General features: G+C 32.7%; 1 protein-coding gene across 1 annotated transcript; it reads right to left on the bottom strand.

Moving 5' to 3' along the window:
• Positions 1-10,394: 10,394 nt before the first annotated feature.
• Positions 10,395-13,839, bottom strand: LOC107474080 (uncharacterized). Its single transcript, XM_016093662.3, has 3 exons — positions 13,746-13,839; positions 11,625-12,078; positions 10,395-10,833 (listed from the first exon to the last, which is right to left on the bottom strand). The coding sequence occupies exons 2-3, from the start codon at positions 11,979-11,981 to the stop codon at positions 10,804-10,806; spliced, it is 387 nt and encodes a 128-aa protein (XP_015949148.1). The 5' UTR covers positions 11,982-12,078; positions 13,746-13,839; the 3' UTR covers positions 10,395-10,803.
• Between the last annotated feature and the right edge of the window lie 3,211 nt (positions 13,840-17,050).

Below are 17,050 nucleotides of genomic sequence, written 5' to 3'. Positions count from 1 at the left end.
CACAATATGGAGGACATTTCGGAGGTGAGCGAACAGCCACTAAAGTCCTCCAATGTGGCTTCTACTAGCCTACAATCTATAGAGACTCCCGAGAGTTTGTACGTAACTGTGACAGTTGCCAGCGAGCTGGTAATCTGCCTCATGGTTACGCCATGCCTCAACAGGGGATCTTAGAGATTGAGTTGTTTGACGTATAGGGTATTGACTTCATGGGTCCTTTCCCACCATCATACTCAAACACTTACATTTTGGTGGCAGTAGACTATGTATCTAAATGGGTGGAGGCAATTGCAACACCCACTAACGATACTAAGACAGTACTGAAGTTCCTCCAGAAACATATCTTTAGTAGATTTGGTGTCCCTAGAGCACTGATCAGTGATGGAGGCACTCATTTCTACAATAAACAGCTTTATACTGCCATGGTCCAATATGGAATTAGCCACAATGTGGCAACTCCATATCATCCACAGACCAATGGGTAAGCTAAAGTCTCTAATAGAGAACTAAAAAGAATCCTGGAACGGACTGTAATTGCTCGTAGAATGGATTGGGCAAAGAGCTTGGATGATGCTCTATGGGCATACAAAATAGCATTCAAGACTCCATAGGAACCTCTCCATACTAGCTTGTGTATGGGAATGCCTGTCACCTGCCCGTGGAACTGGAGCATAAAGCCTACTGGGCAACAAGATTCCTAAACCTTGATGCCAAATTAGCTGGAGAGAAAAGATTGCTCCACCTGAATGAGCTAGAGGAATTCAGACTCAATGCTTTTGAAAATGCCAAAATTTACAAGGAAAAAGCAAAGAGATGGCATGATAAGAACCTGTCATCCAGAGTCTTTGAGCCAGGACAAAAGGTTCTGCTGTTTAACTCTAGGCTCAGGCTATTCCCTGGGAAACTAATAAAATCCCGGTGGAGAGGACCATATGTGATTACAGGCGTGTCACCATATGGATATGTAGAGCTTCAGGATATTGATTATGACAAAAAGTTCATTGTTAATGGACAGAGAGTCAAACATTATCTTGAAAGCAATTTTGAGCAAGAATGCTCAAAACTGAGACTAGATTAAAGCTCAGTAAGTCCAGCTAAAGATAATAAAGAAGTGCTTGCTGGAAGGCAACACAGTCATTACTGTAGTTTATTTGTTATTTAAATAATAATTATACGAGTTTAATAAGTTATCATCAGAACTAATTCTCATTTACAGGAGTTCACAGAGTTATAAAAAGATTCAGAGCAGAGAAAAGAAGCTCACTGGCATGAAAACGCCAGTAAGAGGCACTTTCTGGCATTTAACGCCAGCCAGGTAACAAGCAACTTCTGGGCGTTAAACGCCAGAACTACAGCATCCTGGGTGTTTAGAAAAACGCCCAGTGATAAATACTTTTTGGCATTTAACGCCAGCCAGGGTACCTGGCTGGGCGTTAAATGCCCAAAACAAGCAGCAATTGGGCGTTAAACGCCCAAAACAAGCATCGTTTGGGCGTTTAACGCCAGAACGTGGAGGGGAGGTGATTTTGTTTTCTAACCCAATTTTTTTATTTTTTACATCCATAATCTCTTGCATAAACATTTTTCAAATCCTCATCTTTCAATTTCAAATTTCAAAAAAATAAAAAATAAATAAAAAATAAAAAATAACTCTTAATCCTAAAAATCTTTTCTTCTTTTCAAAATCTTTTTCAAAATGCATATATCTTTTTAATTTATCTTCAAATCTTTTTCAAAATTCATATATCTTTTTAATATCTTTTCAAATCTTTTTTTCAACTTATCATACTATCTTTTCAAATTTAGAATTATCTTTTTCAAAACTCTCTCTTATCTTATTTTAAAATTACATTTTTTGCATATCATACTGATCTTTTTACAAATCATATCTTCTATCATATCTTTTTCAAAAATTTTCGAACCCACCCCCTCCCTTTTAAATTAACATTCGGCCACCCCCTCTCCTCCACATTTTGAGTTTGGCTCTCCTCCTTCTCCTCTCCTTTCCTTTCTTTTGCTTAAGCACAAGCAAACCTCTAAGTTTGGTGTGTTTTGCGTGATCACTGAGCTAAGACTCACTAAGATCATATCTCCTAAGGGAAAACAAACCACTTCAAGAGGCAAGAAAGAGAATAATCCAATATCATTTTGGAATCAAGAGAGGTTCTTAACCAAGGAACATTCAGACAATTACCATAAAATAATGGGTCTAAGGTCAGTGATCCCGAAAGTAAAATTTGATCTGAAAGAAGACGAATATCTAGAGATCCAAGAGCAAACTCGAAACAAAGGCTAGGAAATCCTAGCCAATCCTGAGACAAAAGTGAGTAAAAATATGGTTCAGGAATTCTACTCAAATCTATGGCAAACAGAGAGGCAGAGAATGACTAGAACCGCTTTCTATACCTTTCGAACCATGGTCAGAGGGAAGATGATTTACTTCCACCTTGACAAAATAAGAGAGGTCTTCAAGCTGCCTCAACTACAAGATGATCCAGAATCCTTTAATAGGAGAATGGTGTGTGATGGTTGATGAGCGGATAATTTATACGCTTTTTGGCATTGTTTTTAGGTAGTTTTTAATATGATCTAGTTACTTTTAGGGATATTTTCATTAGTTTTTATGCTAAATTCACATTTATGGACTTTACTATGAGTTTGTGTGTTTTTCTGTGATTTCAGGTATTTTCTGGCTGAAATTGAGGGACCTGAGCAAAACTCTGATAGGAAGCTGACAAAGAACTGCTGATGCTGTTAGAATCTGACATCACTGCACTCGAAATGGATTTTTTGGAGCTACAGAACTCCAAATGGCGCGCTCTTAATGGCGTTGGAAAGTAGACATCCAGAGCTTTCCATAAATATATAATAGTCCATACTTTATTCGATATTTGATGACGTAAACTGGCGCTCAATGCCAGAAACACGTCACGAACCAGAGTTGAACGCCCAAAACACGTTACAACTTGGCGTTCAACTCCAAGATAAGCCTCAGCTCGTGGATAAATCAAGCTCAGCCCAAACATACACCAAGTAGGATTCTGGGATTGAATGACTATGACGAGTTTCAAACTCGTGATTGCTGGGTGTCATGACAAACGCAAAAGAATCAAGGGATTCTATTCCAACATGATCGAGAACCAACAGATGATTAGCCGTGCTGTGACAGAGCATTTGGACCTTTTTTACTGAGAGGATGGAATGTAGCCATTGACAACGGTGATGCCCTACATATAGCTTGCCATGGAAAGGAGTAAGAATGATTGGATGGATGCAGTAGGAAAGCAGAGATTCAAAAGGAATACAACATCTCCATACACTTATCTGAAATTCCTACCAATGAAATTACATAAGTATTTCTATCCTTTATTAATAAATTAATTATCTCTTTATATTTTCGAAAACCCAATAATCAATTATTATCCGCCTGACTGAGATTTACAAGATGACCATAGCTTGCTTCATACCAACAATCTCTGTAGGATCGACACTTACTCACGTAAGTTGTGAGGTTATATTTAGACCATGGTATTGAGCACCAAGTTTTTGGAGCCATTACTGGGGAATTAATTTTGAACAACAATTCAAGCATAAATCACAATTTCGTCCACCAATGATAAGCGCTTGGACCAAATTCTAAAGGACATATGCATCCCTGGAACCAAGTGAATAACCAGCACAAAAGGTGTTCCAAATCAACTCAAGAGAGGGAATCTCAAACCAATTGCTAGGGGCTGACTGGATTTCATTAGGCGTTTCATACTGCCTACCATCAACCGATCCAAAGTCACTATCAAAAGAGCAGTGATGATCTATTGTATTATGCAAGAAAACGAAGTGGAAGTTCATCCCAGTAATTGCAAATAAGAACTCCAAGAACGCTAAATTGGCTTACCCAAATTTGATTTCTCTGCTATGTAAAGAGGCTGGAGTGAAGATGGGAGTAGATGAGTTCATCCCAGTCGAACATCCAATCACCAGGAAGTCAATGGAGGGCAACAAGTACAAGAAAACTCTATCAAAAGGAGGGCGCAGGAGTTCCTCCCAGAAATCTCTCAGATTGACTATTGGACCCGCCTAGAAGCATCTGTCACCAAGTTGCAAGTAACTATGGATCAACTCAAGGAAAAACAGCAGAATCGAAATTTTATGATCTGCAAACTGCTTAAGGAACAGGAGAAGCAAGGGCGTGAACTACAGGAGCTGAAGTGCCAGAAGCTTTCTCTTGAAGGTCCAGACAACCCATAAATTGAAGGAGCGTCCATCTCCCAAAATAAAGGTTGTTGAGTCCTAATCTTAATTCCGTGATAACTTCTGCTATTAGAAATCTATCTTAGGAGTCATATGAGTAGTAGTAATTAGTATTTTTATTTTTATTTTTATCATCTCCAAGTAAGCTATAATTTATTTTCCCCATCATTATTAAACATGAATAAAATAGCAGATATTTTTAGAATAAGGAGGAAATTTTTTTGAGTTCTTAATAAGAAAAATTCAAATTATTTATATGTGGTGGCAACACTTTCTGTCTTCTGAATGAATGCTTAAATAGTGCATATTTTTTTATCTTATTGTTTATGAATGTTAAAACTGTTGGCTCTTGAAAGAATGATGAAAAAGAAAAATATTATTGATAATCTAAAAAATCATAAAATTGATTCTTGAAGCAAGAAAAAGCAGTGAAAAAAATAGCAAAAAAAAAAAAGAGAAAAAGAAAAAGAAAAAGCCAATAGCCCTTAAAAACAAAAGGTAAGGGTAAAAAGATTCCAAGGGTTTGAGCATCAATGGATAGGAGGGCCTAAAAGAATAAATCCTGGCCTAAGTGGCTGAACCCAGCTGTCCCTAACCATATGCTTGTGGCATGCAGGTCCAAGTGAAAAGCTTGAGACTGAGTGGTTAAAGTCATGATCCAAAAGAGTGTGCTTAAGAACTCTGGACACCTATAATTGGGGACTTTAGCAAAGCTGAGTCACAATCTGAAAAGGTTCACCCAGTTATGTGTCTGTGGCATTTATGTATCCGGTGGTAGTACTGGAAGACAAAGTGCTTAGGGCCACGGTCAAGACTCATAAAGTAGCTGTGTTCAAGAATCAACATACTAAACTATGAGAATCAATAACACTATCTGAATTCTGAGTTCCTATGGATGCTAATCATTCTAAACTTTAAGGGATGAATTGAGATGCCAAAACTGTTCAGAAGTAAAAAGCTACTAGCCCCGCTCATCTAATTAGAATTGAGCTTCATGTAAAACTCTGAGATTGCCTCTTGATCCTCGTACTATCCTATTTTATTTATCTAGTTTCTTGGGGACAAGCAACAGTTTAAGTTTGGTGTTGTGATGAGCGGATATTTTATACGCTTTTTGGGAGTGTTTTAATATAGTTTTTAGTAGGATCTAGCTACTTTTTAGTACATTTTTATTAGATTTTATGCAAAAATCACATTTCTGGATTTTACTATGAGTTTGTGTGTTTTTCTGTGATTTCAGGTATTTTCTGGCTGAAATTGAGGGACCTGAGCGAAAATCTGATTCAAAGGCTGAAAAAGGATTGCAGATGCTGTTGGATTTTGGCCTCCCTGCACTCGAAATGGAATTTTTGGAGCTACAGGAGTCCAAATGGTGCACTCTCAATTGCGTTGAAAAGTAGACATCCAGGGCTTTCCAGAAATATATAATAGTCCATACTTTGTCCAAGTTTAGATGATGCAAACTAACATTTAACGCCAGCTTTCTGCCCTATTCTGGCGTCAAACGCTAGAAACAAGTTGCAAAGTAGAGTTAAACGCCAGAAATAGGTTACAAGCTGGCGTTTAACTTTGAGAATGGCCTATGCACGTGAAATCTTCAATGCTCAGCCCTATCACACACCAAGTGGGCCTCAGAAGTGGATTTCTGCACTATCTATCTTAGTTTACTCATTTTCTGTAAACCTAGATTACTAGTTGAGTATATAAACTACTTTTAGAGATTTATTTTGTACCTCATGACATTTTTACATATGAAATTGTACCTTTGACGTTATGAGTCTCTAAACTCTATGGTTGGGGGTGAGGAGCTCTGCAGCGTCTCGATGAATTAATGCAAGTATTTCTGTTTTCTATTCAATCTTGCTTGTTTCTATTCTAAGATGTTCATTCGCACTTCGGCGTGATGAATGTAATGATTTGTGACACTCATCACCATTCTCAACCTATGAACGCGTGCCTGACAACCACTTCTGTTCTACCTTGGATTGAATGGATGTCTCTTGGGTTCTTGGTTCACGAGTTTGACTGCCTCTCCTGATAATAGAGCATTCAATCTGTGAGATCAGAGTCTTCGTGGTATAAGCTAGAACCAATTGGCAGCATTTCTAAGATCCAGAAAGTCTAAACATTGTCTGTGATATTCCGAGTAGGATCTGGGAGAGGATGTCTGTGACGAGCTTCAAACTCACAAACGTTGGGCGTAGTGATAGACGCAAAAGGATCACTGAATCCTATTCCAACACAAGTGAGAACCAACAGATGATTAGCCATGTACATGGACCCTTTTCACTGAGAGGACGGCTGGTAGCCATTGACAACGGTGATCTACCAACATACAGCTTGCCATGGAAGGAGACCTGCGTGCGTGAAGAAGAAGACAGTAGGAAAGCAGAAATTCAAAGGACAAAGCACCTCCAAAACTCCAACCCATTCTCCATTACTGCGTAACAAATATTCATTTCATGCTCTTTCACTTTTTACAATTAAAACTAAAGAACCCTATTGATATCCTGACTAAGAATAATAAGATAACCATAGCTTACTTCAAGCCGGCAATCTCCGTGGGATCGACCCTTACTTACGTAAGGTATTACTTGGACGACCCAGTGCACTTGCTGGTTAATTGTGCGGAATTTCATAGTATGAGTATAATTTTCGTGCACCAAGTTTTTGGCGCCGTTGCCGGGGATTGTTCAAGTTTGAACAACTGATGGTTTATCTTGTTACTTAGATTATGAAAAATTTGTCTTTTTGGTTTAGAGTCACTAGGATTGCATCTTTTATTATTCTTTTCAAAAAAATCTTTCAAAAATATTATTTTTCTTTATTAGTTTTTAATTTTTCTTGGAGTCTTTTATTTGAGTTTAGTTTCATATCTTAAGTTTGGTGTCAATTGTATGTTTTTATTTTCTTTTAAAAATACCTTTTTAAAACACGTTAAATTTATAGCTCAGTTGGCTAGAGCATTGTGCTTGTGTTCTTGGTAATTGGGTATCTTCTTTTTAAAATTTTTTCAAAAATATTTTTTCTTTGATTAAATCTTGTGCCAAATTTTAAGTTTGGTGTTCTCTTGTTAATTTTCTTTAGTTTTCGAAATTTTATTTTGGTTTTCTAAAAATTTTAAGTTTGGTGTTCTTTCTTTTGTTCTTGTTCTTGTGAGTCTTCAAAGTGTTCTTGAGTTTTCTTTGTGTTTCGATCTTAAAATTTTTAAGTTTGGTGTGCCTTGGTATTTTTCCTCCAAAATTTTCGAAAACAAGGAGCATTGGATCTAAAAATTTTAAGTTTTGTGTCTTTTGTGTGTTCTTCTCTTTCATAATAATATTCAAAAATAAAAAAAATATTTTTTCCTTTAATTGCTCATAATTTTCGAATCTCTTGGGTTGACTTTGTCAAAATTTTTCAAATCATATCCTTTTAAGATTTTTAAAATCATATCTTTTTCAAAAATATCCTAACCGTTTTCTCTCTCCTCACTTTTTCGAAAATTTTTAAATTTTTAGGACTATTTTATACTTCACTTTGGAAATTGATTTGTTCAACTCGCATATGTGTACTTAATGGTCACTGTATGAGTTAATGTTTTACATTAGCAGTCACCGTTAGTGACTAACAAAAAAAGATTGTATCGTCTAACAAAAAACGTTAAAAATTATTTTTTATATTTTAAAACTTGAGAAACTATTAAAATATCTAATTTTAAAAATTTCAGAATTGATTTGAATAATTATTCTAAAATAAAATCTAAAAATAATAAAATTAAAATCAAACATTAGAACTAAATAAAATATTTTTGTCATAGTATTTAATTAGTTGAAAAGTCTGATGAGTACACTTGTTAAAAAGATAATAATAAACTGTTTTTTATTTTTTACTAATTTTTTTAATAATATTTTTACATAATGCCTTTAAAACATTTGCCAACAAAAATAAATAACAAATATATTGTAAATTTGTAAAGGCAGGTGTATTTGGAACACTTTGAAAATAAAATTGTCATAAGAAAAAAAAATTCTTTTCTTTTGTTTGAAATTGTTGTAATATAGATGTCTAGGAGCGGCTGAACCTTTTAAGATTGGGAGGTTCATGTTACCAAGAAAAATTGAGTTTAATGAAATTTGAAAAAGTGGATTTGATAGGTGTATAAATAGGGAGCAAGCTTCATGCAAAATATACACGCAACATCAATATAAAATATTTCTCTCTTTTTACATAGATGCATGCTACAATACTGATATAATATAAGTAAATATATATGAATCATCTCTATTATATTGAGATGATAATATTAGTGAATATTAATACTAAAATTCTCTATTTTTCACTTTTTATTTTATATTTATTTTCATTTTTTTATTTATTTTATAATACATTATCAGCACAAGGTTCTCATCAAAATTTAGGAATACTCAGATAATAAATATTTATTATGTCAAAATTTTCTCATCTTAAATTTAATACTCTTGATATATTTAAAAACAACTATTTATCATGGATATTAGATGTCAAAATTTATCTTGATTTAATGGATTTTGGAGATACAATTACGACTAAAAATAAAACATCCAAAAAAGGATAAAATCAAAGTCGTGATTTTTTTTCGTCGTTGTCTTAATGAATGATTAAAAAATAAATATCTCACTCTAAAAAATTTTGCGTAGAAAAATTTTAAAAAAATATATAATCATTAAAAAATAGTGATATTTTTTAAACCCGATATGAGTTGATATAATTACGACCAAAGGCTAGCTTTTCAAAATAAATCTGAACGTTTTCACCCTTCAACCAAAAAACAAACACACCATAGATCCATAGATAGTTGGGCCAGCTCCCCTCTTACGTCCAACTTTCTTTCTTTCTTTTTTTTTCACATCTTGAAAAGAAATATAATTAAAAAACCTATTTTATTCTTTTCTTTTAATTATCTTTCTAATTATTAAAATTTAGAAATCATATTTCTAAACTTCGTGTTAATTTATATTTACTCAACAAAATTATACAATTATATATAAGACTTTTAAAACAATAATAATTAGTTAAAGAATAAATACAAGAAATCAATTTTTAAAATTTATATAAAATTTTAAATTAATCTGTACACAAAAATATTTGTTATCAAATTAGCTATCTATATAGAATATATGTTAAATTGTTAATATATGAAATATATTAAAAAAATAAAATAGCACATATATTTATCAAATATTATGGCTAATTTAGTTATTATTTTTTGTGTATACATAATATTTTTATTTAAATTTTAAAATTTATAATTAAAAAAGTAATTAATATTAATTAAAAAAATTTACCTAAAATTTAATTTAGTAAAAATATTTAATTTTTACTGAGACCAATACTACATATGATTAAAAAGATTTATTCATAGTTCAGTTTTTTTATAAACTAAATTAAAACCAGAAGAAATTATTTTAAATAATTTAAATATTGCATCAAACTACTTTCTTACAGAGTAAATCAGTTTATCAGTTTTTTTCTTTTGTGACTAAATCAGTTTATCAGTTTATAATATAGTGTATTAGTTTAAACTGATTTATATAAAAAAAATCAAGTTAATATATAAAATATTAGTTTTAAGTAGTTTACATACAATGAATAATGGCCAAATTTAAAAAAAAAAAAGTGATCCAAAATTCATCAAATTAAATAAATTAATAAAATAAACTAGAGAGTACACTATTTTTTATGTAGTCATTCTGTCTTCGCCCGACAAAACTCAAATAACTCAAGAATTTAATGGCCCAACTCAAACGCCTCTTCTCTGCCACAAAAGCACCACAATCTACATTAAAAAATCCCCTGCCTTTCTATATTTCGTACAAAGATTAATTCTTCATTATTTATTTATTTATTGATAGGTTGGAAGTAGTTAATTACATTAATCTTCAAACTCAAGTGCTAGGTAGAGGGCACAAGTGCCCAACACATCAGTCATTTGCAATTTTGCATGCCTATCTAAAAAAAAAAGAGCATAACGTTTTGTTACCGAGATAACTCTTCTATTTATTAGGCATCACAAGTGCTAGAGACTTTCAAGAACATTTTTTCGCTACATAGATCCACTGTAATAAAAATTGAAAATCCTATTAGCCTGACCAAGAAGAAACCACACCAAGGGATGCAAGCCATGCTATGCCACCAGTTTCCCCCTCTGAATTACAATAGTTACTGGAACCCCAATTCCAAAAGTCAACAAAGACCATCTCTCACACAGTTTGCATTTGAATCAATAATCTGATATCTTTTGACAGCTTTTTGTCATAAAATATAACTAGGTTTAAGAGCTGACAGCAACTAAACCAAATTCTAGCATGAAATTATTACAGTTTCAAAATTCTGCTATTCAGAAACAACAATTATTACACGAATCACATGCATATTTGTTTAATCAATATCAATAATTCAACCCTAAATTACAGCAAAGCACAGAACAGCCGTGGTCTCATGTCATGTACTCTCCCCGCCAAAACAAGATGAGAGAATGCGTGAGAAAATTGGCACATTTCCTGGCCGTTTGGTAGGCTCAAAAATACATGGCTATTGCTTCTTCTCCTCTGCTTTCCTTGGCTGAAAAGAAGGGGGCACATGAGAGAAAATGAAAATTAATAGAATAGGTATAAATCACATACTCAAATGGAAGGAATGGTATTGAAACATAATTGTAAGACAACTAATATGGATTATTATCTAGCATTATTATATATATTAGGGGAAGAAATTATGTCCATCTTATAGCGAAACTTGGGGACATACAGGTAATCAATGCAGACGGTTTCTTCTTTGCTGTTTCCAGCAACATATGACATGTACCATGACTGTAAAATCGATGGATCCATCGTGCATACTTAGGAGCTTCAATTTATCTCAGAATTGTCATGTATCTTCCTTGTTCTATATAACAATACAAGCAAAAAATACCTTTCAAATATCCTAATAAAAATGTGCAATTTTGCATTAAAATTTATTACGGGCAAGATCAAATTTAAGTAGGATATCAGGCATGAAGAACAGGAAAACCACCAAACTCATCATTGCTCCTATGAGAAAAGCTATACTCATCATGCGACAAAGAGATTAAATGCAACATCTACTACTCATATTTGAGATTGAAAAATGCAATCCAGAGATGTTTAAGTTTGAAAATCAAAATTACAATCCCAGATAGATGTAAGAGTAGTTTTCTGTTTCCATACCATTCTGAATTCCTAAAGTAAAAGCAATAATGCAGCACCAATCACCATCCAGAAAATAACAGAAAACGATCCGCAATGGAATAATAAGCAGAGAATTAACCTTGAAAGGAACGCACCAAGCATAATCGCAAGTAAACAAAATCGATAAAGCTAGAAAAAACAAACCTTGATGCCAGGTGCGGGTTGAGATAGCTCTTCTTTGGGGATGATGACAGGCCATGACTCACCAGCTTCTCGGAACATCTGCTCGGTCTCTAGGGTTTGGCCTTTTTCAAGAATCATGGTCCTTATGCTCTGTGCAGGGGTTGAGGTCGCATCGAAGGCTTGCTCGACGCCGTTGACGAAGGTCACCGTGATCTGCGGCAGGTGTTCATCAGTTCGACGCTTCACCTCCACCTGGCACGCAGGGTTTGATTCCCTCGCCTTGCGTGAGTTGCACTGTGCCATGAACTCCATACACGATGCTATTCGCGGGTCCAGCGCGTTGTACTCGATCTTCACTTTCGATAGGAATTTCAACATTTTCCCACTCGGAGGTGACGGGCCACAACTGCACCGGAGAGGTTTTCCAATGTGATGGAAACACCACAAATTGCAAGACGAAGTTTTTTGCAGACGACTGGAAAAAAAATAACGAGTTAGCCTGAGTTTCTCTGTAGTTTTTTTTAATAAATAAATAAGTAAAATAAACTAGAGAGAACACTAAACTCTTTGTTTGTTAACCTTTAAAATATATCTTTTTGTTTGGGTTGGGCCAGCTCACACCACCAACAATTAGATTATGTTATGTCACCCTTGTTTGTTTCTTTTTCACTAACAACAATTATCTTTCTAATTATTACAATTTAAAAATCACTCTTATAAAATTCATATTAACATATCTTTACCAAGGTTCTGAGAACTGGACCAGTCATCGAACCACTCTAGTCTCTGGTTCACTGGTTCAACCAGTCTAACCATGGTTCAACCGAAAAAACCGTAAATAAACATCCTAAAATATAATTATAGTCTAATATAAATCTTAACATATCTTCCAAATTAAAAACACTACCTAAATGTTATTTTCGAAATTAATAATCAACATAGTCTCAAATCTTAAAAGATTGTCAGTACAATTAACCACTCAAAAAAAAAAAAATAATGATCAATTATCATGTCCCAGCCAAACAACTTAAGAACCATGTCTGAAATATTTCTCCACAACAACATAAGCAGAATGAAAAATTCTCCAAAAAATCCTCCTCCCAAAAAGGATATGAACTTTAAGTAGATACTCATAAAAGGAATCAAACCCCAGAAAATAATTCAAGAAAAAAATCCACACAAGAAATATATAGGTCAATTCATCAGCATTTGTGGGTTAGGATGAGAGCATCATAGGGTATAAAACAGCATTACTATAAACAGTAGCAGCATGTTCATATTAAAATCAATGGACAATGCAATTGCTAAGCTAGAAAACACAGACCGAAAGATAAAAAGATTATCACAGTTCCATCCTTGCCTGGTAAGGTTCACTGACACCAGAAAGTATGCCCTGTTTTGGCATATATTGTTACTTCAGAGTAGATAGATAACATAAATTTTAATGATGTGAAAGTCAATGTAATTATATCAATAGTTTTAATACAAAAAAGAATACTAATATGCAAACTGCACGAGTGGAAAACAACTAATTTCAACAGATGTTGCTCCTTGATCACTGGTAGTCCAAACAACTATTAGCTATTTCTCAAGTCAAACTGCAGTAATCACGTCTTCTCTTCTTAGTATTGAATATAAGTGCCACTATAGCAAGAAATCTAAGATGTCTTTCCTGAACACTCAATGGATAAACCCAATCAAAAACAACATTACCAACAGCAGAAGAGACTAAACAGAACCAAGAATCAAGAACAATCAACATTCAGCAACAAACATTATAAAACATTAACCAGTAATCACATTAAACCTGCAACCAGAAACCAGCAATTACAAAACAGCAACAAACATTACAAAACATTCCAAAACAGCAACAAAACATTACAAAACATTACAAACATTACAGCAGTAACCAGTAATCACAGTAAACCTGCAACCTGCAACCAGCAACCAGCAACCAGCAACCAGCCATTACAAAACAGCAACAAACATTACAAAACATTACAAGAAATTTTCAACAAAAATTTCAGAAATTGAAACGAAGAAGAAGAATCGAGCATTCAGCCATCAGTAAACAGAGCAAACAGTAACCAGAGCATAAAAGGAAGAAGAAGAACCGAAGAAGTGAAAGCAGGGGCCACTAACCTTCGACCGAGACACGGACGGCAGCCGGCGAGACGACGGCAAGCGGCGACCCGACGGCGAGCTGTTCCAAGCCTCGAGCAGAGAAACCAGGGAGGATGGGTGGTTTTCTTTATTTAAAAAGAAAAAAAACACGATTGTCAAATGCGTTAGCTCTGTCTATTTAGATTCGGTCTGTTTAACTTGTGGATTAAATGGGTTTGCCTGTTTAAATCCGTTTTATTTGTAGATTATAATTTTTGACAAAAATTTACATGCAAATAACTTCACTTCACATGATATTGTGTTTCTGGATGACTGCTGCGTTCTGCGTATTACTATTTAGTTTGAAAAAAACGGTTTATTTTATACAATGCTTTAATTAAAAAATTAATTTAAATTCGACTAAACAATTATTTTTATCTTTTTTTTTTGTTATGTTCTTAAAATTCGTTCTATTTCAATTATTCAAAACTAATATCTTTAAATGAGCTTTTTATATTATTATTATATTATAATACTTATTATAATTAAGCATTTATGTCATAGTTGTCAGAACCGAACCGGTGATCGAACCGGTAAGATTACTGGGTCACTGAATTATTGGTTCAACCGGTGGATCACTGGTCGAACCGGTTAACTCGGTATAATTAAATAATTATATAAAATTTAATTATTTTTTATCATTAACTAAATATCATCTAATAATTTTCAACTATCAACCTTATATGAAGACAAAAAATAAAATAATATATTAAAAAAATAAATTGTGATTAATTAAATTTTTTGTTTATCTTTTTAATTTGTATATATTTAATAAAATTTATAGTTAAATAAAATGTAATTAATTTAAAAATGAGTGACTTTGAAATTAAAATAAATAGAATATAAGTGAAAAGAAAATATACTATATATATTATAATTTGTATATTAAATGATGAGAAACATTTCAGCTTGGTGGTCTAAATAATGACAATCACTCCAGCTTGGTGGTAGAAGTATGCTAGTTTTATGCTGGAGGAAGGGGTTCGAACCCTATTGCAAGCATTTTGGAGAATTTTTCAAAAATCATCACAAGCTGACACTTGGCAGCGCTGGAGGGTATGGAGCATGGTGGAGTTGCAGATTGCTGGTCTATTGTACATTCACCTTTAATATTGACCGATTGGCTCGGACCGGTCCGGTTTACGCCGGTTTTCACCGGTTCGTACCGATTCTCTACCTGAAACGGTCGCAAGATTGGACCGGACCGGTATTAGGTCCGGTTTTCCGGTCGAACCGGCCGGTCCGGTCCGGTTCTGACAACTATGATTTATGCATTAAATAAAAAATGATAACTTTTAAATAGTTATATAAATATAAAAATTTGATTAGATACTTTCGTTTTATTGAAAATGAATTTTAGTCTTTTAGGAAAAACACAAAAGTGTGTATTATAGTGAAATCATAATTTTTAGACAAAGAAATTATGATTTTATTATTTTAAAAGAAATCATTTATTTATAGAATAATTTTGAAAAATCAACAATAATTTCTATGAAAATAGTTTATCAGTAAAATAAAAGCTAATTGGTTGATTACTATAATATTTAATTTAACGATAAATTTATAATTAAACATATCTTTACGGCTTAATTTAAAATCTGTGTTAGAGAAGAAATTTAGCGACTAGAAATTTGAGTACAAATCAAAGCTCCTTAAAAAGACAGAAATAGAGACAGAAAAAAATAGAGATAGATAGTATTATTTATGACCTTTTATTTGTATGATAAATTCAGTTTTTTCTTCCATGTGAATTCTAATTTTTTTCCTCTTTTTTTCTCAATTCCTAATTTTTCCTTTTTTTCCATTTCTATACGGATAAAAAACGCGAATTTTGTTTCTTTTTCAAAATACCAAATTTTACTTTTTTAAACTATTTGTATATATATATGACAAAAATTAAATAAATAAAAGTTAAAGATAAATTTAAAGAAAAATTGGTCAAAAATGCTGAAGAAGAAGAACGTATTAAATTTATCATTTAAGAATTTAGGGATAATACGCAAAAAAAATAAAAAAATTTTTAAAGATAGTTATTTGATCTATCCAAACGATTTTTTTAAATAAACCATTTGTATAAAATAAACCAGTTTTTTCCAAATCAAATGGTAATACTTGTCAACCATCCATCCAAAAACAACTTCATGTGAAGTCGATTGCAGGTGAATTTCTACCATAATTTTGAGCTCAGATGTCAGCCCGATAGGTTAAACAGGCTGGCTCGTTTATCCTTTTATTTTATCTTTTGAAAATATTTTGACAAAAACTTATCACTTTTAGATCAAAAACCTTAAATAAATCGTATTTTTTTAGTTGATTGGTCAAATTTTCGGGTCGGGTCGAAAAAATATTGGTTAAAAGTGCTATTTTTGAAAAAAATTAATAATAAAATAAACGGGTCGCCTATTTAGCCCGTTTAATCCGTCATTTTTTTTTGTGTTAATCGGACTAAACTCGTTTAACCCAAAATTTAAAAGGGCTTAATTTTAGAGGCAAAGTCCACCTATTTAATTGGGTAAACGGGCTGGCCCGATGAATTTGGCCCATTTTGACGGCCCTACAAAATGGTGTCGTTTATTCAAAACGGACCGGTTCAACAATTTTTGAGCGATTCGCCATCAAGCGATTATAAACAGTGGATCGGACCATTTTCATCGCCAGTTCCCAGTTTGACTAGTTCGACCGATCAATCCGATCCGATTTTCAAAACCATGATCTTTACTCAACAAAATTATTTAATATATATATATATAAGACTTTTTAAAGTAATAATAATTATTAGTTAAAGAACAAATAAAAAAATATTTTTTAAATAAAATTTAAAAAAATTAATTGATATTAGTTAAAAAATCTTAAATTTAATTCGTCATTAAATAAAATACTGATACATCAATACTACATATGCTTAGAAAAATTTATTTATAGTTCAATTTTTTTATAAATTGAATTAAAATTATACTAAATGATTTTAAAACTGTTTCAAACTACTTTCCTACATAGTAAATTAGTTTATCAATTTATAATATGATGTATTAGTTTAAATTTATTTATATAAAAAAATCAAGTTTTAATATATAAAATACTAGTTTACATACCATTAACATGGCCAAATCTTAAAAAGTAATCCAAAATTTATCAAATTAAATAAATAAAATAAATTAGAGAGTACATTTTTTTAATATACTCATTCTCTCTTCACAACAAATAACTCAAATTATAAGTATTTATTCTGTCTTTTAAATATACTATATCTATTATTCTTTTTCTGATGCAATAGTTAGTACAAG

The sequence above is a fragment of the Arachis duranensis genome, chromosome 2, assembly GCF_000817695.3.
Source record: "Arachis duranensis cultivar V14167 chromosome 2, aradu.V14167.gnm2.J7QH, whole genome shotgun sequence".
In the NCBI taxonomy this organism is placed as follows: Eukaryota; Viridiplantae; Streptophyta; class Magnoliopsida; order Fabales; family Fabaceae; genus Arachis; species Arachis duranensis.
The sequence above is the reverse complement of the archived record's forward strand: the minus strand, read 5'-3'. Positions and strand labels throughout refer to the sequence as shown.

Coding starts and splice junctions, on each gene's coding strand:
- LOC107474080 (XM_016093662.3), bottom strand. CDS start 11,981: ATGTTGAAATTCCTATCGAAAGTGAAGATCGAGTACAACGCGCTGGAC. Junction 10,834..11,624: donor AACCCGCACCTGGCATCAAG/GTTTGTTTTTTC, acceptor CCTTCTTTTCAG/CCAAGGAAAGCAGAGGAGAA.